Genomic DNA, 25,994 nt, shown 5'->3' with positions numbered 1-25,994 from the left:
CTGGAACTTGCTGCCGGGGGAGATGGTGGAAACAGGTACGATAGCGACGTTTAAGAGGCATCTTGACAAATACATGAATAGGATGCAAATAGAGGGATATGGTCCCCGGAAGTGCAGAAGGTTTTACTTTAGGCAGGCATCAAGATCGGCGCAGGCTTGGAGGGCCAAATGGCCTGTTCCTGTGCAGTACTGTTCTTTGTTCTGAGGAGGTTATTCTTGCTGCATATGAATTGGTCCCTGAAGCTTACTGGCAAAAATTTTGGAATCTCCGGAGACGGTGTGGGCAGACGTATATAGAATTTGAGAGAGTAAAGCAAATTAATTTTGATCATTGGATGTGGGCTGTTACAACCAGGTGAGAAAGAGGCCGAGGGTTCCCTTTCAGCCTTCACCTGGTTTTACTGTAACAGGGTTTAATTTTAAACACTGTATTTTTAGCTCCCTTTTGGTGAATCCTTGCCCACTCCTTTCCAATTATAAGGCAAATAAACCAGCACAAACAGGTTTTCTTAGGTTTAAAAGAAGAGAGATTGAAATTTATCAAACAAACTTTAATTCGGTTGACACCGACGGATACACGACGCGCCCTAGCATGCATACACAATACACACATGCAAACAGACAGAAAAGAGAAGAAAAAAATAAAGTGAAAGGCTTGAGGCAAGATTTGAAGAGTTTTTGTTACAGTTCTTCGAGCTCATTGTAGAGTCCTTGATTGTAGGTAGTTCTTGCTTTTCATGGGGCCCTGTATTCTTCTTAAACCTTATTCACTGTTGGAGACTTTTCTCTCTTGGGGTTCACGTGTCTTCAATGGATTCAGAGGCTCGTGAGAAAGAGATGGGACTGGACAGGAGAGATCTTCAGTCCAGGAGCAAACAGACACTCTGAGTTCAAACTGTTTGTACAATTCAGAAAAACCCAGTTTGCCAAGCAGGTTACTCATGTGACTAACTGGTCTGACCATGTCTTGGATTGTATCACCATAGCAGTCTCTGGAATGCTCCTCTTACACACAATAACTGGTGATCAAGGTCCATTGTGGGTTGAATGTGTCAGGGAATGGTCCTTTGTCCTTCCAATCACCGTCTATTAATATGCAAATGTCTTTTCCAGCTACGGCTGATCTGTTTAACAAGTCCTTTCTTCACTCCAGTAACAGTTTAAAATCAATGTTCATGACAAAATTAATGTGCCTCATTCTTGCCAGGTGGGGGCCTAGCATGACACAGGCACTAAAGGTAGAGGCCACGTATGAGAACCTTAGGCAACTAATTCTCCTGGAAGAATATAAAAATTCACTCCCTCCATTAGTAGGAACCCATGTAGAGAACCAGAAAGTTTCAACAGCCAGACAGGCAGCGGAAATCGCTGATGATTACGAGCTTGTTTATAAGCCCAAACCCTTTGTCCGTCACCCCCACAAACCCGAGAAGGGAATAAGGTGGGAGGCTGAAAGGAAGACAAGTAACCGGGGGCAGGAAGGGACAGCTGGGAAAGCCCCGGGATCACCTCCTCAGGCCAGGAAGGAAGATGCTGAGGGTGGATGTGAGGTCCGCAAACCTAAGTGTCACCATTGTCACAAGGCGGGACACCTTCATACAGAATGTTGGAAGTTGTGGGGTAAACCCATGGGACTTATTGGGATACACAAGGCCAATGTAGAGAAAGGTGTCCTGACCGAGAGTATGACAGATCAGACCGTAGCTGTAAGACCAAGTACAAAAACTGCTGTGAGTGCAAGAGATGTGAACAAGATACCTGAGACTTATAGGGAATTCTCGTCAAAAGGAAAAGTAACTCCTTATCCCTCAAGTGAGGCAGGTAAACCTACACTTATACTTAGGGATACAGGAGCCACCCAAACTCTTTTGCTGGGGAAAGGCATAACTTTTCCACCAGAGAGCACACTGAATGCCAAGGTTTTAGTGAATGGTATTGGCGGGGAGTGCATACCCGTACCTCTGTATGGGGTGCACCTGGAGTGTGGAATTGTCCATAGGTTGCAGGTAGACGGAGTTGACCTTCTCCTGGACAATGATTTGGCCGCAGTGAAGTTAGCAGCTTCTCCACTAGTCACAGAAAAAAAAATTGAAATCAAAGAGACAGAACAGTTGCAGGAAAAGGTTCCAGGAATTTTTCCTTCATGTGTAGTGACCCAAGCAATGGCTAAACAAGTTCAATCATCAGAGATAAAATTGGCACCACAGTAAGATAGTCAAATATCTGAAACTTTCTTTGGGGATTTGGATAATCCAAAGGAAATGTTCAGTAAGTCTTCTCTGATCATGGCTCAGCAAGCCAATCCAGAGTTAAATCAAGTGGCACAATCAGCTCGAACTGAAGCTGAGGCAGAAGAGGTTCTGGTAGGATACCATATTAAAAATGGGATTCTGATGAGGAAGTGGAGACCTCCTCACAGACCTGCGGACGAAGAATGAATGGTAGTTCATTAGATAGCGGTACCACCAAAGTATCGCTGGGAACTATTAAGGTTAGTGCATGAAATTCCTACAGCACGACATGTGGGGATCCAGAAGACCCAATCATGTATAGGTTTTATTGGCCAAGTCATTCCAAGGATGTGGTACAGTTTTGTAAAACGTGTCATATGTGCCAGATTGTGGGAAAACCACAACCTGCCATAAAACCGGCACCTCTAATTCCCATACCAGCTTTTGGGGAACCATTTAGCAGGGTGTAGGTAGACTGTGTAGGACCTTTCCTGAAAACAACAGCGGGACACCAATATATACTCACTATCATGGATATGGCTAAACGGTTCCCAAAGGCCATTCCCTGGAGAACAATTTCTGCTAAGGTAGTGGTAGAGAAATTAACCCAGTTCTTCACTAGGTATGGATTACCGATTGAGATTCAGCCAGATCAAGGTTCCAATTTTATGTCTAAAATTTTTCAGGAAGTAATGGGTAATTCGGCTATAACACAGTTAAAGTCTTCAGCATACCGCCCACACACACAAGGAGCTTTAGAAAGGTACCATCAGACCCTCAAAATAATGATCAGGGCATTCTGTCATGCATATCCCCATGATTGGGATAAAGGGCTAGAATTTCTTTTGTTTGCCACTAGGGATTCAACTAATGAGTCCACCAGTTTTAGTCCTTTTGAGTTAGTTTATGGACATGAGATAAGAGGTCCTCTAAAACTAATGAAAGAAAGGTTTTTAAGAACAGAGGGATGAATCTTCTGTGCTAGATTATGTATCAGTGTTCCAGAAAAGGCTCACAAGAGCCTGCAATGTGGGTCAGGAACACCTTAAAGCTCCCCAATCATGAAAAAATGGGCAGACAAGAATGAACATTTCAACCAGGGGATGAAGTGTTAGTATTACTGCCTTTACAGGGTGAAGCATTGAAACACGGTTCAGTGGTTCATTTAACCTGATCAAAGGCACTGATAAAGTAAATTATTTGATTGACACCCCAGATCGCCGGAAAAAGAATTAGCTGTCACATCAATATGTTGAAACAATATCATCGCAGGGAGGAGGATAAGCAAGCACAGGTTATCTCAGGTGGTAGGCACAATGAAGAATGAAAGGGATAGTGAGGATGAGTCAGAAGGAGGCCTAGACAATTCTCAGATTGAACCTCCTATCTGGTTAGCTAATACGGAATTGTTAGTGAGATTGGACACTATGCTTTCATATTTAAATGTCGAACGAGAAGACCTAACAAGGTTACTCAACATTTAAAGGAGTCTGTAGGGATTAGCCAGGATGTACAACCTGAGCCACACATGATGAGGATGTTGGGGAATCCTTTCCTATAATACAGCAGCTTTATTATTTAAGTCCAGAGAAACAGGCCCAGGTAAAAGCAGAAATCCAATATATGTTGGAAAACCACCTAATTGAACCCAGTCAAAGCTGGCGCTCCCCAGTGGTGTTAATGCCTAAACCTGATGGTTCAACTAGATTCTGCATAGACTACAGAAAGGTTAATACAGTAACAAAGGCAGACTCCTACCCAATACCTCACTTGGAATACTGTATTGACAGTGAGGGCAGTGCCATGTTTCTAGCAGAAATAGATTTGTTAAAGGGATTATTTCTTGGAACAATACGTTCTGGAGCCAACCAGAGAGCAGGCTATACTAGACCAGGTATTGTGCAACAAGATAGGATTAATTAATGACCTTATAGTTAAGGCTTCCCTAGGTAGCAGCAATCACAATATGATTGAATTTTACATTCAGTTTGAGGGAGAGAAGAGTGTTTCCAAGACTAGTACTTTAAACTTAAATAAGGGCAATTATGAGGGCATGAAAGCAGAGCTAGCTAATGTGAACTGGCAAATCAAGTTAGGAGATAGGTCAAGAGATGCAGTGGCAGACATTTAAGGGGATATTTCAGAATACACAGAATAGATACATTTTAACGAGAAAGAAATATTTCAAGGGTGGGACCCGCCATCCGTGGTTAACCAAAAGATAGTAACAAACTTAAAGAAAAAGCATATAATTGTGCAAAGATGGGAGGCAGGTTAAAAGATTGGACAGAATATAAAAAACAGCAAAGTATGACTAAAAGATTGATAAGGAAGGTAAAATTAGAGTACAAGAGAAAGTTAGCTAGAAATATAAAGACAGATATTAAGAGTTTCTATAGATATTTTAAAAAAAGTTAACAAAGTGAGCATTGGTCCTAAGAAAGCAAGTCTGGGGAATTAATAATGGATAATAAGGAGATGGCAGATGAATTGAATAGATATTTTGCATCAGTCTTCACTACTGAGGATACAAGTAACATCCCAGTATTAGCTGTAAGTCAGGAAATAGAAGGGAGGGAGGAACTCAAGAAAATTACAATCACCAAGGAAGTGGGACTGAACAAATTGTTGGAGCTGTGGGCTGGCAAGTCCCCGGGTCCTGATGGACTTCATCCTAGGATGTTAAAAGAAGTGGCTAGTGAGATAGTTGATTTGTTAGTTTTAATTTTCCAAAATTCCCTAGATTCGGGGAAGGGTCCGTTAGATTGGAAATAGGCGAATGTAACTCCTTTATTCAAAAAGGGAGGGAGACAGATAGCAGGAAACTACAGGTCTTAATGAAAATATTAGAAGCTATTATTAAAGATGCTATAGCAGGGCATTTAGAAAAATTCATGGTAATCAAGCAGAGTCAACATGGTGTTGTTAAATGGAAATCATATTTAACCAATTCACTGGAGTTCTTTGAGGGAGTTACATGTGCTGTGGATAAAGGGGAACCAGTGGATGTATTGTACTTGATTTCCAGAAGGCATTTGATATGGTGCCACATCAAAGGTTATTACAGAAAATAAAAGCTCATGGTGTAAGGGGTAACATATTGGCATTGATAAAAGACTGGCTAGTTAACAGAAAACAGAGAGTAGACATAAATGGGTCATTTTCTGGTTGGCAAGATGTAACGACTGGTGTGCCACAGGGATCTGTGCTGGGGCCTCAACTTTTTACAATTTATATAAATGACTTGGATGAAGGGACTGAAGGTATGGTTGCTAAATTTGCTGATTACACAAAGATAGGTAGGAAAGTAACTTGTGAAGAGGACATAAGGGGGCTACAAAAGGGATATAGATAGGTTGTGAGTGGGCAAAGACCTGGCAAATGGAGTACAATGTGAAAAAGTGTGAAATTGTCCACTTTGACAGGAAGAATAAAAAAACATATTATCTAAAGGGTGAGAGATTGTACAGCTCTGAGATGCAGAGGGATCTGGGTGTCCCAGTGCATGAGTCGCAAAAGGTTAGTATGCAGTAAAGGCCTGCTACTCGACCCGAACCGGACGACATGGGCCGGGTTTGGGTCGGGTCAGGTCGCTCTTCCGGATCTGGCATTCGGGTCACGTCGGGCCAGGTCCAGGTTGGACACACACAGTACTACCTTTTGCTCTGCTGGGAGGAAAAGGGAAGTTGAGTAAGTAAGCGTCAACATTTGGAAAGCTTGCCTGAGCTGGGAGTTCGGGACATCAAGGAGGGAAACGTACATCCGGACTCCACAGACTCTGGGTCTTCTCCGAAGAAGGGTCACTGACCCTAAACGTTAACTCTGCTTCTCTTTCCACAGATGCTGCCAGACCTGCTGAGTGAATCCAGCATTTCTTGTTTTTGTTTCAGATTTCCAGCATCCGCAGTATTTTGCTTTTAGGTACTGGAAGTCACTGGTCTTCAGATAAATACCCAGCAGGGGGCTTTTGGTGACTTGGAGATGATGCTTATAGACAAATGACAGGACCAGATTTATAGGGGTCAGGAGGCTTGACTCGAGATTGTTTTTGGTTTCACTTTGGACAGTCAGTTGGAGTTTTAAAAATCAACATGAAGGACAAAACCCCAACTCAACCTATTCCATCTCTTTTAAAAACCTGCCAGCTTTTCCATCTCTGAGAAGCTCTTCGAAGCAGGTGTAAGAAATAGAGAAATTGATGATGCATTCCGCCTGAAAGGCCTGCCTGCAACACCTGTTGCCGCAATTCTCCAGAGATGCTGAAAAAACCTGCCGGATAAATCCTCGACGCCGCCTGAACAAATTGCTCCAGAGAAAGATCTAAGTGACAGCCATCTATGCTTCTTTGGGACGCCAAACCAAAAAAGGAACAACTGACATCTTTCCATATCTTCTCTTTTTTCAAGAATTGGCAAGTATTTGGCCAAGTTTTTTTTTGTCTTTTTTTAAACAGAGTTCTAAAAGGAAAATCTATTTTTTCTGGTTAACCAGTGTAATGAGGGGGGGGGGGGGGGGGGGGGGTGGTGGGTGCGTGCTAAGGTAAAAAGGGACTTTCATATTTCAATCTGTGTGTTAATGCTTTGCTTCATTGCTGGTTATGTCTTGTTTTATAATAAACTGAATTTTTTTTGTTTATTTAAGAAATTTGATTGGTGTATTTTATTCTGGGATAAAGAGTAGGGTCTATGGTATGGTAACTGGGTTAACATTTAAATATATGTTGTGACCTATGGAGAAGTGGAACTAGAAAAGACAGTGCACATCTCCCAGCTCGGTCGTAACAATACTAAATCTAAAATAGCCCAATCCCTGGTTGGTTCTTCAACGTACTGCTCCAGAAACCCATCTCTTACACACTCCAGGAATTCATCTTCCACAGTATTAGTGCTCATTAAGTCTATATGTAAACTGAAGTCACCCATTATTACTGTATTACTCATGTTACATGCACCTCGAATTTCCTGATTTATACCATGCCCAACATTACCATGCAGTTATGAACAGAAGTAAAGAGAGAACAACTTGCATTTATATAGTACTTTTTATGACCATGGGATGTCACAAAGCACTGAACAGCCAATGAAATAGTGTTGAACTGTAGTTACTATTGTACTGCAAGGAACAGTGACGCCAATGCGCACACGCAAGATCTCACAGACAGCTATGAGACAAATGCCCAGATAATTCATTTTTAGGTACTGGTTGAGTTATAAATATTGACCAGAACAACAGGGAGAAATCCCCTGCTGTTTGAACTTCAAATTTTGGCCATGGGATCTTTTACGTTCACCTGAGAGGGCAGACAGATTTAAAGTCTCATCTGAAATACAGCACTTTCAGTGTGGCATTGGAGTGTCAACCTCAATTAAAGCAAAACCCTCTCCCCAGCAGCCTGCCTCCAGTATGTGAAGCTGCAGCCTCTGTTCTAGAATTCACCTTTGGCCACTCTGCAGAAGAATAGAGTGTCTTCTCCTGAAGCAGCTGCGCGATGGTTGGTTCTCTGATATCCTGAAGGAGGTTGTCCTGGATCTCGTCTTGACCCAGGCTGGTAGAAGTGTTGCTCTCCTCATCGAAATTCTTCAGCGGGATAGCTGAGAAGATCAACATTCTTATTGTAAGAATAGTAATAACTGGATTTGTGGAACATTAGCCTAGTTATCATGATCCTGGTCTAGCAACCTAGATGCTTCACTTTCAAATCTCACTATGCCAAGTTGTAAAATTTAATTCAATAAATCTGGCAATCTGTTAACGGCTGGGCTGTCATTAAAACCCAACAGTTAAGTTTTACCAATGTCTTTCAGGGAAATGACCAATATATTAACCCAGTCCCATGCTATATGCTTGATTCTTAATTCCCCCAGGGCAACTACAGATGAGTTACATATGCTACCTTGTCAGTGTTACCCACATCGCAAGAATAGTTTCTTTTAAATTGCCTCATAATTCCTTGAAGTGGAGGAATTTTTTTTGTCTTAATTACAGGGAAATGTGGCATTGATAGAGTAACTTTAAAATTATTCATGATTGGGACACATTTGACAAACAGATTGCTTCCAGCAGTTTAGGGTCTAGAATGGGGTAGCAGATAAAAGATTAAAGTAAAAGTTTTTTTTTTTTAAAAAGGGCTTGGAAGCAGTGGAATTCACTGCAAAGGTCAGTGACTGAAACAGAGATCATGTCAATATTTATGAATGGGTTTAGTGGTATATAATACAATATGGAATCAGTGCAGGAACGTGGGATTGGGACTGGTTGGGCGACTGTGTAGTCTTGATGTAATTCAACACGTTTAACAAAAAAAGTAAAGAGCAGCTATGATTTTCTGTTGGTATTAATTGGAGGAGAAACGTTGCTCTGGACCTGTAGTGGTTCCGTAGGAACTTCATTTCCCTGAACAGGCAGTTAGGAATGAAAACAAAGTGCTGCAGGTCAGGCAGCACCTGTGGAGAGAAGCAGAGTTAATGCTTCAGGTCTGTGACAGGTCCGTTCTGATGAAAGGTCACAGACCTGAAACATTAACTCTGCTTCTCCCTCCACAGATGCTGCCTGACCTGAGTATTTCCAGCACTTTGTTTTTATTTCAGATTTCCAGCATCTGCATTTTGCTTTTAAGTCAGGATGTGGTTTCAATATTTCAAGGGGCATTGAAAGGTTGTGATACAGCAGGTTTTATTTTATTCGTTCATGGGATGTGTGCGTCGCAAGCTAGGCAAGCATTTATTGCCCATCCCTAATTGACCACGAGAAGGTGGTGGTGAGTTGCCTTCTTGAACCGCTACAGTCCTTGGGTGTAGGTGTACCAACAGTGCTGTTACGAAGGGAGTTCCAGGATTTTGACCTCGCAACACTAAAGGAACGGCGATATAGTTCCAATCAGGATTGTGTGGCTTGGAGGGAAACTTGCAGGTGATGTTTCCAACCATCTGCTGCCTTTGTCCTTCTAGGTGGTAGAGATCACGGGTTTGGAAGGTGCTGCTGAAGGAGCCTTGGTGAGTTGCTACAGTGCATCTTGTAGATGGTACACACTGCTGCCACTGTGCATCGGTGGTGAAGGGAGTGAATGTTGAAGGTGGTGGATGGGGTGGCAATCAAGCAGGCTGCTTTGCCCTGGATGGCGTTGAGCTTCTTGAGTGTTGTTGGAACTGCACCCATCCAGGCAAGTGGACAGTATTCCATCACACTCCTGACTTGTGCCTTGTAGATGGTGGACAGGCACTGGGGAATCAGGAGTTGAGCTACTCCCTGCAGAATTCCCAGCCTCTGACCTGCTCTTGTAGCCACGGCATTTTTGTGGCTGGTCCAGTTCAGTTTCTGGTCAATGGTAACCCCCAAGATGTTGATAGTGGGGGATTCAGTGATGGTAATGCCACTGAACATCAAGGGGAGATGATCAGATTTCTCTATTGTTTGAAATAGTCACTGCCTGACACTTGTGTGGCATAAGTATTACCTGCCACTTATTAGCCCAAGCCTGGATATTGTCCAGGTCTTGCCGCAGAGGGACAGGGACTGCTACAGTATCTGAGGAGTCGCGAATAGTGCTGAACATTGTGCAATCATCAGCAAACATCCCCACTTCTGACCTTATGACGGAGGGAAGGTTATTGATGAAGGAGCTGAAGATGTTTGGGCCTTAGACACTACCGAGGAACTCCTGCAGTGATGTCCTGGGACTGAAATGATTGACCTCCAACTACCAGCACGTAGAAGGTCCTACAAGAGAAGGGGTGGTACTGGATCTAATCCAAGGGAATGAAGCTGGACAAGTGGTAGAAGTGTCAGTGGGGGCGCATTTCGGGGATAGTGACCATAACTTTGTAAGATTTAAGGTCGTTATGGAAAAGGACAAAGAGGGACCGGAAATAAAAGTACTGAATTGGGGGAAGGCCGATTTCAATGTGATAAAACAGGATCTGGCCAAAATGGACGGGGAGCAGCTACTTGTAGGAAAGTCTCTATCAGACTAGTGGGAGTCATTCAAAAAGGAAATAGTGAGAATTCAGGGCCAACATGTTCACGTCAAGGTGAAGGGTAGGACCAATGGGTCCAGGAAGCCCTGAATGTCAAGGGATATAGAGGATTGGATAAGTAAAAAGAAAGGAGGCTTATGGCAGATTCAGAGCGCTGAAAACAGCAGAGGCACTAGAGGAGCATAGAAAGTGTAGGGGGGGTTCTTAAAAAAGTAATTAGGAGAGCGAAGAGGGAACATGAAAAAGCACTGGCGGGCAAGATAAAGGAAAATCCCAAGGCGTGTTATAAGTATATGAAGGGCAAGAGGATAACCAGGGAAAGAGTAGGGCCCATTAGGGACCAAAGTGGCAATCTGTGCGGAGCCATGGGACATAGGTGAGGTTTTAAATGATTACTTTTCATCTGTGTTCACAACGGAGAAGGACAATGCAGATGCAGAGATCAGGGAGGGGGATTGTGATATACTTGAATAAATTAGCACTGAAAGGGAGAAAGTATTAGATGTTTTAGCGGGCTTAAAAGAGGATAAATCCCCAGGCCCAGATGAGATGTATCCCAGGCTATTATGTGAGGCAAGGGAGGTGATAGCAGGGGCTCTGACACAAATTATCAAATCCTCTCTGGCCACAGGAGAGGTACCAGAAGACTGGAGGACAGCGAATGTGGTATCATTATTCAAGAAGGGTAGCAGGGATAAACCAGGTAATTACAGGCCAGGGAGTCTAACATCAGTAGTAGGGAAACTATTGGAAAAAATTCTGAGGGACAGGATTAATCAGGGGGAGATCGTGTCTAACAAACGTGATTGAATATTTCGAGAAGGTGACTAGATGTGTAGATGAGGGTAAAGCAGTTGATGTAGTCTACATGGACTTCAGTAAGGCTTTTGATAAGGTCCTGCATGGGAGATTGGTTCAGAAGGTAAGAACCCACGGGATCCAGGGCAATTTGGCAAATTGGATCCAAAATTGGCTTAGTGGCAGGAGGCAGAGGGTGATGGTCGAAGGTTGTTTTTGCGAGTGGAGGCCTGTGACCAGTGGTGTACCGCAGGGATCGGTGCTGGGACCCTTGCTGTTTGCAGTGTACGTTAATGATTTAGACGTGAATATAGGAGGTACGATCAGTAAGCTCGCAGGTGACATGAAAATTGGTGGTGTCGTAAATAGTGAGGAGGAAAGCCTTAGATTACAGGACGATATAGAAGGGCTGGTAAGATGGGCGGAGCAGTGACAAATGGAATTTAATCCTGAGAAGTGTGAGGCGATGCATTTCGGGAGGACTAACAAGGCAAGGGAATATACAATGGATGGTAGGACCCTAGAAAGTACAGAGGGTCAGAGGGACCTTGGTGTACTTGTCCAAAGATCACTGAAGGCAGCAACACAGGTAGATAAGGTGGTTAGGAAGGCATATGGGATACCTGCCTTTATTAGCCGAGGCATAGAATATAGCAGCATGCAATAGACAGGACTATGCGATCCCAAAACCAATGGATCAGATCTAAGCTCTGCAGTCCTGTCACATCCAGTCGTGAATAGTGGTGGACAATTAAACAACTAACAGAAGGAGGAGGAGGCTCCACAAATATCCCCACCCTCAACAATGGGGGAGCCCAGCACATCAGTGCAAAAGATAAGGCTGAAGAATTTGCATCCATCTCAGCCTCCTCCTGAGGTCCCCAGCGTCACAGATGCTAGTCTTCCACCAATCCCATTCATTCCACGTGATATCAAGAAACAGCTGAAGGCACTGGATACATAGAAACATAGGAGCAGGAGTAGGCCATTCAGCCCATTGCGCCTGCTCCGCTATTCAATAGGATCACGGCTGATCATCCACTTCAATGTATTTTTCCCACACTATCCCCATATCCCTTTGTCATTGGAATTTAGAAATCAGTCAATCTCTGCTTTAAACATACTCAATGACTGAGCTTCCACAGCCCTCTGGGGTAGAGAATACCAAAGATTCACAACCCTCTGAGTAAAGAAATTTCTCTTCATCCCTGTCTTAAGTGGCTTCCCCCTTATTTTGCAAACACTATGGGTTCCGACAATTTTTGGCAATAGTATTGATGACTTTCGTTCCAGAACTGGCCGTGCTCCTAGCCAAGCTGTTCCAGTACAGCTACAACACTGGCATCTACCCGCAATGTGGAAAATTGCCCAGGTATGTCCTGTGCACAAGAAGTAGGACAAAGCCAACCTAGCCAATTATCGCCCTATCAGTCTACTTTCGATCATCAGCAAAGTGATGGAAGGTGTCATCGACAGTGCTATCACTTCCTCAGCAATAACCTCACTGATGCTCAATTTGGGTTCCGCTAAGGCACTCAGCTCATGACAGCCTTGGTTCAAACATGGACAAAACAGCTGAACTCCACAGGTGAGATGAGAGTGACTGCCCTTGACATCAAGGCAGCATTTGACCGAGTATGGCATCAAGGAGCGCTAGCAAAACTGGAGTCAATGGGAATCGGGGAAAACTCTCTACTGGTTGGAGTCATACCTAGCACGCAGAAAGACGGTTGTGGTAGAGTCATAGAGTTATACAGCACAGTAACAGGCCCTTCGGCCTATCGTGTCTGTGCCTGCCAACAAGCATTTTTCTAATCTAATCCCATTTTCCAGCACTTGGCCCGTAGCCTTGTATGCTATGGCATTTCAAGTGCTCATCTAAATACTTCGTATATGTTGTGAGGGTTCCTGCCTCTACCACCTCTTCAGGCAGTGTGTTCCAGATTCCAACCACCCTCTGGGTAAAAACATTTTTCCTCAAAACCCCTCTAAACCTCCTACCCCTTACCTTAAATGAATGTCCCCTGGTTATTGACCCCTCCACTAAGAGAAAAAGTTTCGTCCGATCTATCCTATCAATGCCCCTTTTAATTTTGTACACCTCAATCAGGTCCCCCCTCAGCCTTCTCTGCTCTAAGGGAAAGAACCCTAGCCTATCTCTCTTCATAGCTGAAATGCTCCAGCTTAGGCAACATCCTGGTGAATCTCCTCTGCACCCTCTCCAGTGCAATCACATCCTTCCTATACTGTGGTGCCCAGAACTGTACACAGTACTCCAGCTATGGTCTAACTAGCGTTTTATTCAGCTCCATCATAATCTCCCTGCTCTTACATTCTATGCCTTGGCTAATAAAGGCAAGTATCCCCTATGCCTTCCTAACCACCTTATTTACCTATGCTGCTGCCTTCAGTGATCTATGGACAAGTACACCAAAGTCCCTCTAACCTTCTGTACTTCCTAGGGTCCTACCAACCATTGTATATTCCCTTGCCTTGTTAGTCCTCACAAAATACATCACCTCAATTCTCAGGATTAAATTCCATTTGCCACTGCTCCGCCCATCTATATCATCCTGTAATCTAAGGCTTTCCTCCTCACTATTTACGACACCACCAATTTTCGTGTCATCTGTGAACTTACTGATCATACCTCCTATATTCACGTCTAAATCATTAATGTACACTACAAACAGCAAGGGTCCCAGCAACGATCCCTACTGTACACCAATGGTCACAGGCTTCCACTCGCAAAAACAACCCTCGACCATCACCCTCTGCCTCCTGCCACTAAGCCAATTTTGGATCCAATTTGCCAAATTGCCCTGGATCCCATGGGCTCTTACCTTCTCCCATGCAGGACCTTCTCAAAAGCCTTACTGAAGTCCATGTGGACTACATCAACTGCCTTTCCCTCATCTACACATCTAGTCACCTCCTTGAAAAATTCAATCAAGTTTGTTAGACACGATCTTCCCCTGACAAAGCCGTACTGACTATCCCTGATTAATCCCTGCCTCTCCAGGTGGAGATTAATCCTGTCCCTCAGAATTTTTTCCAATAGTTTCCCCACCACTGACATTCGACTCACTGGCCTGTAATTACCTGGTTTATCCCGCCTACCTGTCTTGAATAATGGTACCACATTCACTGTCCCCTAGTCCTCTGGTATCTCTCCTGTAGCCAGAGAGGATTTGAAAATTTGTGTCAGAGAACCTGCAATCTCCTCCCTTGCCTCACAGAACAGCCTGGGATACATCTCATCTGGGCCTGGGGATACGTCCACTTTTAAGCCCGCTAAAATATCTACTGCTTACTCCCTTTCAATGCTAATTTGTTCAAGTATATCACAATCCCCCTCCCTGATCTCTGCACCTACATCGTCCTTCTCCATAGTGCACACAGATGAAAAGTAATCATTTAAAACCTCACCTTTGTCCCATGGCTCCACACACAGATTGCCACTTTGTTCCCTAATAGGCCCTACTTTTTCTCTGGTTATCCTCTTGCCCTTCATATACTTATAAAACACCTGGGGATTTCCCTTTATCTTGCCCGCCAGTGTTTTTTCATGTCCACTCTTCGCTCTCCCAATTACTTGTTTTTTTTTAAAATACCCCCTACACTTTCTGTACTCCTCCAGGGTCTCCGCTATCTTCAGCGCTTTGAATCTGCCATAAGCCTTTTTTTTTTTTTAAAACTTATCCAATCCTCTATATCCCTGGACATCCAGGGTTCCTTGGACTTGTTGGGGTTCTACCCTTCACCTTTACGTGAACATGTTGGTCCTGAACTCTCACTATTTCCTTTCTGAATGACTCTCACTGGTCTGATGGAGACTTTCCTACAAGTAGCTGCTCACAGTTCACTTTGGCCAGATCCTGTTTTATCATATTGAAATCGGCCTTCCCCCAATTCAGTACCTTTATTTCTGGTCCCTCTTTGACCTTTTCCAATACTACCTGAAATCTTAGAGTTATGGTCACTATCCCCGAAATGCTTCCCCACTGATACTTCTACCTCTTGTCCAGCTTAATTCCCGAGGATTAGGTCCAGTACTGCCCCTTCTCTTGTAGGACTTTCTACATGCTGACTCAAAAAACTCTCCTGTATGCACTTTAAGAATTCCGCCCCCTTTAAGCCTTTTGCACTAAGACTATCCCAGTTGATTTTGGAGAAGTTGAAATCCCCTACTATTACCCTATGATTTTTACACCTCTCTCAGAATTACCTACATATCTGCTCTTCTATCTCTCCCTGACTGGTTGCAGGCCTGTAGTACACTCCCAGCCAAGTGTTTGCCCCCTTCCTGTTTTTAAGTTCTACCCATATGGCCTCATTTGAGGAACCTGCTGAGTTATCATCCCTCCTTATTGCAGTAATTGACTCCTCGATCAACAGTGCAATGCCACCACCTCTTTTACACCCTCCCCTGTCATGCCTGAAGATTCTATACCCTGGAATACTGAGCTGCCAGTCCTGCCCCTCCCTCAACCATGTCTCTGTGATAGCAATAATATATTCCCATGTGTTACTCAAAGCCCTCAATTCAATCTTGTAAGACTCCTTGCGTTAAAATAGATGCAATCCAGCCTTGCTTTATTTGCTTGCGCCTCAACAGGTCTATATTTGCCATGCCTTCCAGACTGACTCAGTTTCTCTTCTATATTTGTGCATCACCCACTACTATACCTCCACTCTGTATCCCATTCCCCTGCCAAATTAGTTTAAACCCCCCCCAACAGCACTAGTAAACCTCCCAGCAAGGATATTGGTCCCGTTCCGGTGCAACCCGTCCAACTTGTACAGGTCCCACCTTCGCCAGAAACAGATCCAGTGATCCAGGAAACTATCCAGGATCCTGCACTATCTCTTCAGCCATGCATTCATCTGCTCTATCCTCCTATTCCTATAATCACTAGCACGTGGCACCAGGAGTAATCCAGAGATTACAACCTTTGAGGTCTTGCTTTTTAATCTGCTACCTAGTGCCTTTAATGTGGAACCCAACCTTCAGGCCCCCAACTCCTCTTTCAATGACAAAAGCTTTGCCTCTGATAGCCCACAGTGGCCATTCCAGTTATTAATTGCTGTACTTATTAAATACTTCCTGACCTCAGTCCTGAGGAACTGGAAGAGGCCATTCAGCCCCTCAAGCCTGTACAGCCATTCAATTAAGAACACGGCTGATCTGTATCTTGACTCCATTTACCCACCTTGGTTTTGTAACCCTTCAATACCCTCGCCTAACAAAAATCTATCAATTTCAGTTTTGAAATTTTCAACTGACCTCCAGCCACAACAGCTTTTTGGCGGAGGGAGTTGCAGATTTCCACAACCCTTTGTCTGGAAAGATGTTTCCCGACATCATGGCTGAACGGCCTGGCTCTAATGTGAAGGTTCAGCCCCCTTGTTCTGGAATCCCCCACCAGAGGAAATAGTTTCTCTCTATCTACCCTACCAAATCCTTTAATCATCTTAAACATTTAAGTTAGATCACTCCTAATCTGCTGCATCCAAGACTATGCAAGCCTAGTCTGTGCAACCCTTTTAGCCTCAAAGTTTGCTTTATTTTATGCCTTTCTGTACCTGTGTTCAGGATCAAGCAAGGCTGTGTTGGCCCCCAAGGTTAATAGCTTGCCAACACTAACTGTAAATGTTCACTGGTGCAAACTCTAACCTTTAAAGGTTTGCTTAAAGAATAGAATAAGCTTAAAGTAAATTTAAGAAACGCTCTGTGCAGCTTATACATTAAGGGTTCCTGATACATGTGACAGCTCTGTAATATTTAGCCTTTTGCAACTAATTTGAGCAAAATGAAAACCATTCACCTTCAGGTGGAGAATTATCTTCCTCTGATTTTTCTTCTGTTTCACACAGACTGTCGTGTTCCTTGATGCAGTCCTCAAGGAGATGTCGGATTGTCACCTCCTGCTTTATGGGGGCAACTCCTACATGGTCCAAGGGTGACCTTGGCTCGTCCCGCACCATCTTCACGATGGAACGGGCAGCTACAAAGGACTGAGGTCCGCTCAGCATGCATTTCACAGCAGCCACCTCCAATGGCGTGTGATCTGATTCAGTGCGTGCATTGGTCGTGCTTCCGGCCTCCTTTTTTACACTGCTCTCATTCACGGTTTGCTGCTCACTGCTGGTCACAGCTTTGGTCAACTTCAAACCATCAGCAACCTCTGGACCTCTGGGCATAGCAGCTGAAGAGTTCGAGTCAGACAGCTGGCTGATTTCAACCTGCGGCTTGACTGTGCCATTGGTTGTAGTCTGCGTGTGACCTACAATCACATATTCAGCCTGCTTATCATAGGTATGTTCAATCATGATGGTCTCCCGATCAGCAACCTCTGTTGAACTCTTATCTTCTGTACATCCGTTCTCAGCTTTAACCAGCTCATGCTGTGCAAGGTCACACTTAGCAATCACACCAAGCATTGCGTCCACCACAGGCTGTGCTCCAGCAATACCACATATAGGTGCCACACTGTCCACCATCTCCTCCGATACAGTTTGCATTTCTAAAACACCATTGGATTTTACCTGCAGAAAGTTCAGTGTAGTTTGGTTGGCATCAACACACACAGGCTGCAAATTCCCCATTGGTACAGTTTCTGCAGTGCTGCAAGATTTAAGGACTGGATTTTGTAAACTGTTCACCCCATTATCCCCTTTGCCGTTTTCGCTGAAGTCACTTGTCCCCTTAGATTCCACATGTGTATTTGGCACACTGTAAAATCCAGCTTGTCTGCAGTTTACAGCCCCCCATTCACTCCTTGCAGTCACCGGTTCAGACAGTCTGGGTTTAGCTTGGGAAGCATCATACTTGCTTGTGGAATCAGCAGCATCCTCTTCACTCTTTACTTCCAAACTGACACTGAGCATTCCTGCTTCTAGGCTCGGCTCTTCCAAAGCCTCTTCCAGCTTCTCCTGCTCCGCATCGATCTGCTCAATATTGTCTTTCTCCCCTAGAGTGAGCACAGTGGACGCAGGGGAAGCAGACTGGCTGAGATTCAGTGAGGATTGACTATAAGGTGCCGGCACATTCTGGAAGTAGCTGCTACCATTTTGCACATAGTTCCTGTGGGCCTCCCGGAAAGAAAGCTGAGGGTCATTCAGGATGTAGTAGTCTGTCCGGCTGAGGCCATGCTTGGCAGTGCCAATTAGCAGATCCCGGTCGTGCTTGCCGCACTCCCACCACACTGGCAGATACAGGCTGGGGCGGCACAGTTTCAGCCGTTCATTCAGCTGTGGGCTCTGGAGTACCTGCTCCCGAACTTTTCGCAAAAGCTCAATCCGATACAGAGTCCTTGAAGCGCGTTCTTCTGTGATTGGCTCAACGTAAATACTTGGATCTGGAGGTTCTGAAACAGTAAAAATACTGTCAGTTAGAAAATCATGCTTTGCAAATTCACCTCTGCAGGTTTTCCTCATTAATCAGGTGTGTTAACACAGGCAGGAACCCGGCATCATGTTCAGTCTCCAGCTTAAATTTGCGAGAAACCCACATAGTTTGCCTGATGTAGAATACACGCACACTCACTGTAGCTACACACCTCACTGACAAAGCCAGGAGAACCTAGGCACAGGCTGGCAAAAGTCAAAGTTTAGGGCCTCCCCACAACCAGTCTGCGCTGACATCTACTAGCCAAGAACACACAGCTTACCAGCACCAAGTACTGACATATTTTGCACTGCTTAACCAGCTGGGATATTTCGGGCTGGTAAGGCAATCTAGTTGTCCCAGACCCAGTGACAGGTCTAACCTGCCAAGTCCAATCACTCAGTCAAGTTGACTGGTCAGTCATCAACAACATAGAGTACTCCAGGCTTGCCTCAGGTATCAAATTACCACATCCATCATAAACGATGACCTGGTTCTAATTTCCCACTTTAGGTCCAATATCTTGAAGCCTATGCAACCCTGTTTAGAGTTCCATTTTGTAATATTCAGCAACGTACAGAATACCACACTGACTGATGCTGGAAATCAACTTTGCATTATCAAGCTAGGAAGTTCCTGCTGGGGAATGGAATCCTTCTAACATTTCAGACACCCAGCAGCAAGTACAAGTCAGGAACTGCGGGGGTGTGATGTGAACTGAAGCATCTTCTGCTCCATCCCAACAACATGCCTTAGCCTCAAGCCCAGAACAGTGTCCCTACTGCACCATTACGACACATCCATTCCCCCACACCAGTCGTCCTTTATCCGTTCAAGGGACAGGACCATTTATTGCCACTTTTGCACCAGTTCAGTACAACTAAGAGCCCGCAAGAATTAGGAACTGGACTGCAACTGTCCCAGATGAGCAATTCACAAGCTATATAGATCCCCAGGCTTTACCTTAATGCAGTCACAACAGATGAGACACGGTGGAATATACAAACTGTGCCATGCAACTGACACCCTGACTGGACCCAGTTCAGCTGCTCATTCTGGTGTAGGTTAGAATTGATCCGTTTTTAAAAGACTATATTTCTTCCCTTTTCCCCCTCGATTCTTCCCCCCAAGGTACAAACACATGCCAAGGCATGACTGTCAGTCTCTCTCCAGCAGCTTATACACGTGATCATCCTCTGTGAAACTGAAGAACATGCTGGACCACTGGGCGAGGCCATCACCCACGTCTACCCAGTCACCTTCCAGCAAGTCACTTGACGCAGATAGGAAACAAGAATTGCGACTTATTTCCCCTCAACCCCACTGAAGTGTTGCTGAGGACTATGACCACATCTCTACGACTGCTCCTCTAAGATCAGCCAACTCAACACAGGGGCGGCAAAGAACCTGGGCTCCTTCTGGTCTGCCTCAATTTAGCCGAATGGTAACCAGGGCACTGTGAGCTGGACTGAAATTTGACACACCATGGAACAGCAACGCGTCAGAATTCCTCACCTTCTTTCCTCTGAGGCAAACGGCACACGTTCCGGCACATAGCCACAAAGCTTCGGAAATACCTCTCCAGGCTCCCATCCGTCTTCCTCTCCAACCTGGCAAAGCTACGGAACTGGTTCCAGTTAAATTGCTTCCTGTCAGGATCGTACACCACACCAAATGTTGAGACCACACGATAGAAATCTGTCTGCTCCCTCCTTGTCCACCTAAAGGGGAATAAGAAGCCCAAGTTGACAATTTTTGGATAAAACCAAGAGGGAGTCCCATCATACAATTACCGAATGAGAACAGAACGACAAAGTGCAATTGGGGTTTGAACAAGTCAAGACATTGAGCTTTGTGGCAGCTCTCCACTTTCCCTACTGCCTAACCACCGAGGGGGGATGGGATGAAGTGGATAGGTCTATCAGGAGTGTGATGGGCTGAATGGCCTCTTCTGGCCTGTAAAGTTTTAGCTGGTCACCACTCTATCTGAACTCGCATATGAAACAATACCTTCAGGAGGGATAAGGGTAAGTGCAGGAAAAAGTATTTCCTCCCATCCCCACATTATACCAATTACTGTAAACTGTAAAAATGGTCAACTTGTGCTTCTGCACCTCCTAAACACATCAAAACGGTAAATATTTGGACCCCTGTGTTTTTAAAATCTACAATCGTTTACCGTTGCTGGATTTCCATGGTAACAATGTCCATTTCTGGTACTCTTCCCCAGATCTCATCCTGTGGATACCAGCGACGCCGGCTATTGCGAGCCAAAGATTCCATCCTCACCAGCTCTTTGCGATTGCAGCGCTGGTAGGCTGTTATGAGGCGACGGAGGCGAGCTGTGAGCACTGATGCAACTGGCCACTGCGGGCGGTCAATGTCTGTGCCATCCTGGGCTTCAATGGAAACAAATGGTTAGAGATATGCGTTAGTTAATACTGAGCAGGAAATCCAGGTAAGTACAACCCATGATATTCCAGAGTAACAGACAGCTTAACTATTTGAGCATAGAATCACAAAATCTTAGAGAAGTCCATTCAGCCCATCATGCCTGTGCTGGCACTTTGTAAGAGATATCCAATTTAGTCGCACACACCAGTTTTTTCCCCTATAACCCTATAAATTAGTCCTCTTTAAGTACACAATTAATGCAGAATCAAACTCTATAATCCTTCTGGCTTTTAAAGAATATTTCTGGACACCCCTACTTTGTTTTTAAACACACCGGGGACAGAGATTTCCTTACTGCTTGATAAGAAATGGCAGGATGGTAGAGGGCAAGAACTCCAACTAAAATTACTGGTCTTAAATCAAAATTGTAAAACAAAAGCTGCAATAGTGAGAATATGAAGATAGAATGGGGAACTATAAAATAGTGGTAAAGAGAGAAAGCAGCGAAGAGCAAAATGCTGGGTAAATATTGCAAAAATTCAACACTCATATGAAGCAGATTTTCCCAAAGGATTTTTAATAACTATTTTTGTAATTCTATCCACTTTAAAAAAACAAAGACTTGATCCATACTTGAGGGAGAAAAGAAAAGGATATGGTGGCAGGGTAGGAATTGGTAAGAGGTAAGCGTGGGAAGAGGTATTTGTGGAATATAAGCACTGGCATAAACCAGTCCGGCCATGTGGCCCATTTCTGTGTTGTTGGTTCGATGCAAGTTGTAAAATACTAAAGGAGAAAAGAATTAACTGGGGACACAGACAGGTAGAGAACCACAGGGAGACGGTGGCATAATGGTAATGTCATTGAATGAGCAATCCAGAGGCCCAGGCTAATGCCCTGGGGACACTGGTTCAAATCCCACTACGGCAGCTGGCAGAATTTAAATTCAATTAATTAATAAAAATCTCAGTAATGGTGCCATGAAACGATCAATTGAAAAACCTATCTGGTTCACGAATTTCCTTTAGGGATGGAAATCTGCCGTCCCTACCTGGTCTGGTCTACATGTGACTCCAGACCCACAGCAATGACTCTCAATTACCCTCTGCAAGCCACTCAGGTGTCAAGGGCCTTGTCAGCGACACACACATCCCATGAAAGAATAAATGAAAAAAAAACTGAACTCTGTTAATAAAGTCCTATAAAGCACTCAGAATGCACCATGAAAACGTCTCAGGGTGCATGTGCACAATACGTTTACCGTTGGTGCAAAGTACAAAAGCGATAGTGTAATAACAGAGTTGAGGCTGAACCCTCAAAGTGAGGTCAGACACACTCCTTTATGGAATCTCACTCACTTTGCTCTGGATAAACTCCACTTTGCTCTAGAGCCAGGCCACGGCTTAACATCAGAGTTGCATTTGCTTGGATGAGATACCATGGGCAGCCAATAACAAATGACAGCAGAGAGGCACCCTAGCACCAGTGACCAACTTTATGGGAGGCATAGTAGGGTATAAAAAGTAGGATCTGAAGCCAACAGAAACATTGGAGCAGGTGCATAAAGATTTACAAAGATGATACCTGTATAAGCTGGTTATCTTTTCTCGAGAAAACAGAAGGCTCAGGGATAACCTGATAGAGCTCTGTAAGATTACAAAAGGAGTTGATAGGGTAGACATAGAGATGTTGTTTCCAATTGCAGGCGAAACAAGAATTAGGGGCCATAATTAGTTTAGTTTAGTTTAGAGATACAGCACTGAAACAGGCCCTTCGGCCCGAGTCTGTGCCGACCATCAACCACCCATTTATACTAATCCTACACTAATTCCATATTCCTACCACATCCCCACCTGTCCCTATATTCCCCTACCACCTACCCATACTAGGGGCAATTTATAATGGCCACTAATAAATCCAATAGGGAGTTCAGGAGAAACTTCTTTACCCAGAAAGTGGTTAGAATGTGGAACTCGTTACACTATGGAGTGGGTGAGGTGGATAGCATAGATGCATTTAATGAAAAGCACATGAGGCAGAATGGAATAGAAGGGTATAAAAATAAGGTGAGATGAAGTAGGGTGGGAGGAGACTTGCGAGAAAAATAAACACAGCAAAGATCAGATGGGACTAATGGCCTGTTTCTGTGTACACTCCTTGTAATTTTAACACAACCCACGCAACATCCACATCTCTTACCTATGATAGAGTCTTCCCCTTTCTCCATAATCCCTGATTCAATGCAGGAGTTTGCATCTTCCTATAAGACAACAAATTTTATTAACTCGTAAAAAAAAAAAATTTAGGAATGGGGAGGGGGCAAGAACGAGGGTTAGAGCAAGACTAGCCTCCTGTTCTCCCATATCTTTTACTGGTGCCGTAGTGTTATATTGTGCCATACACTACTCAGGCCCAAGAGAGTCACTAGCCTGCCCTCAGACACTTGCTGCTGCTGCCAGCAGTTTTGTCCTTAGATTATGGACTCACGCTTCACAACTTTGAAGATTATGAAAGGAACTGACCAAACTGGTCCAGGCATGTTATATTATTCACTACTCGATCATCTGTTACACCATACTTGGGAAGTTGAATATTCCTGTTTACTAAGGACAGAAACATTGCAATATAGTATTCTGCTGCTAAGGTGCAGCTCTACTCTCCTAGGCCTGCCCCATTTAAGAATACAAAGTCAAATTGCTGCAAACAGATATATCCAGAGGTCAATTTGCTTTGTATACAGACAGTTATTTATAAATCCCTCCTTCCCAATGATACAAAAACCAGCAGGAATTGATAAATCTTCTTTTCATACAGCTGCAACAAAAGCAGGAAGTTAAGGGTTAAGAAGGAAAGTCAGGTATAAAGTTGTCAAAGAGTAATGCAGCTGTGGCATAAGTTAGCAGGGAAGCCACTGGAGCAGACAATACAAATGGCTTTAAGAGGGAATTAGATGCATTGCGTAGAGTTCAGTTTCTGGTCTTTGCTAAGTTACTGGAGTACTGCATTCAGTCCTGGGCACTGCACCTCAGGAAGGATATATTGGCCTTGGAGGAGATGCAGCACAGATTCACCAGAATGATAGTGGGACGAAATTATGAGGGCAGGTTGCACAGACTAGGCTTGTATTCCCTTGCCCAGAAGGTTGAGGGGTGATCAATTGAGGTGTTTAAAATGATAAAAAAGATGCAACCGGGAAGATAGAGAGAACTATTTCCTCTGTTGTGAAATCAAGAACAAGGGGACACAATCTTAAAATCAGAGCCAGGCCTTTCAGGAGTGAAATCAGGTGGCACTTTTTCCAAAGGTAGTGGAAATCTGAGAGAACTGTCCCCAAAAATCTGTGAATGCTCTGTGTTAATTGGAGCCTTCAAAATTGAAATTGACCAGTCTTAACTGGATGAGGGTGCCACAAAATATGGAGCTAAGACAAGTAAATGGAGTTGAAGTATAGATCAGCCATGTTCTAACTAAATAGGGGATCAAGCCCAAGAGGAAAATGGCGTCCTCCTGTTCCTATGATCTTATTCACACAGCACCGATAGCAGTATCACATCTAGCTTCTATACTCCTGGAAGACGATTAAGCAAGACTCCTGCTCCTGATCACTATCCATTGACCCATTGCTGAAATATTTGTTTGCATCTTCAATACCGGCCAAATGTGGCAGCCAATTGATAGTCAGTGTCCAGACTCACTGGAGGAACAAGTACCAGAATGCGGTGCCTGAGAGAAACTGTTGACTGCAGAACTCCAGACAGAGCCAGTCCCTTCGGGAACAGAGGGAAGGCCATTGTTAAAAGAAATAGAACAGATGGGGAGATTTCAGATTTAAAAAAGAACAAATCACGCACTCAACAACCTCAAGACATCATACTCACATCTGGTTGATCCTTGAATTGTCCATCAGATTTCAACTCTGAGTCATCACCTTTACACAGGTCAACCCTAGAATTCAGCACACAATGCATTACCCACTTAAAGAAAACATCAGAGAGCATCCCTGTCCCCAATCTACCTATCAAAGATTATAAACATACACTGCATCAAGATGTGCACACTGCCATAAATTTGGAGCTCATGCAGACTTACCTCATTGACCCTGAGAGTCGGCAGTTGGATTTTGTAAAAATATTTTTCACATTCAGGTTCAAGGTGGGGGCTTTTCTTTTGGGTGAGGAAAGGGAGCTGAATACAAGAGTGATGCTGGAGAATGAGGGCAGAAGCCATGAGTGTGCAGATTTAGGGCTGGTGACGACTGGAATTGGTGCTTTAAATTCAACTGCGGTGCCTTGCCTCTCTCTGAGCAATTCACAAACAATGAATATGGTTCAGGTGGTAACTTATGTAGGTAAGCAACAACACTTACAAACGGCAACAAAAGAAATACTAGTTAACCTACTTATTTGAAATGACATTATTTGATGCACAAATGCTGGGCAAGATACCAGGAGAACTGCCAGCTGTTGCTCGAGTAGTGCACTGGGATCTTCACCATGCATTATCTAAATGGAACGAGAGGACCTCAGTTTAACAGCTTATCTGAAGGATGGCACCGCCGACAATGCTGCACTCCCTCTGTACTCCACTAGCTTGTCAGCCTAGAAAATGTACGTAACGTAGTACGTAATGTCAAGTAACGTAGTAGTGTTGAGGATAGTGAAAGCTTCAGGATGAGAGAGAGGATGGTGAAATGGATAGAAGCCGGGCAGATGAAGTTCAGTGCACAGAAGTGTGAAGTGATGCAGTTTGGGAGAACTAATATGGAAAGACAGTGTACTATAAATGCATGATTTTGTAAAGCGTAGATTAACAGAGACACCTTGATGTCCATATACATGAATCCTTAAAAGTGGCATGGCACAAGTTGAAAAGGCAGTTAAAAAAACATATGGGCTACTTTGCTTTATAAATATAGACATTGAATACAAAAGCAAAAGATCATGCTAGAACTTCATAAATCACTGACTCGGCCTCAGCTGGGGTATTATGAGCACCATACTTTAGGAAAGATGTAAAGGCCTTAGAAAGGATACAGAGGTGGTTTACCAGAATATTTTCAGGGATGAGGGACTTCAGTTATGAAGACGCTGGAAAAGTTAAGACTGTTCTCCTTGGAACAGAGATGGTTAAGAGGTGACCGAATAGAGGTTTTCAAGATGATCAGAGGTTTTGATAAAGTAAAGAACAAAAACTATTCCCTAGGGTGAG

The 25,994-nt window shown here is 44.0% G+C and overlaps 1 protein-coding gene across 3 annotated transcripts in view; it reads right to left on the bottom strand.

The window, feature by feature from the left end:
• Positions 1-25,994, bottom strand: part of chd6 (chromodomain helicase DNA binding protein 6) — a 344,698-nt gene that overhangs the window by 39,406 nt on the left and 279,298 nt on the right. For all 3 annotated transcript variants that reach the window (XM_068048713.1, XM_068048715.1, XM_068048714.1), the window contains 6 exons: positions 24,665-24,731; positions 22,986-23,046; positions 20,572-20,791; positions 19,908-20,113; positions 16,831-18,372; positions 7,668-7,822 (listed from right to left, as the gene is read on the bottom strand). In XM_068048713.1, the coding sequence (XP_067904814.1) occupies positions 7,668-7,822; positions 16,831-18,372; positions 19,908-20,113; positions 20,572-20,791; positions 22,986-23,046; positions 24,665-24,731 (2,251 nt within the window). The remainder of the gene's footprint in view (positions 1-7,667; positions 7,823-16,830; positions 18,373-19,907; positions 20,114-20,571; positions 20,792-22,985; positions 23,047-24,664; positions 24,732-25,994) is intronic.

Source organism: Heterodontus francisci, chromosome 16, assembly GCF_036365525.1.
Source record: "Heterodontus francisci isolate sHetFra1 chromosome 16, sHetFra1.hap1, whole genome shotgun sequence".
Lineage (NCBI taxonomy): Eukaryota > Metazoa > Chordata > Chondrichthyes > Heterodontiformes > Heterodontidae > Heterodontus > Heterodontus francisci.
This window is presented reverse-complemented; position numbering and strand designations above follow the sequence as displayed.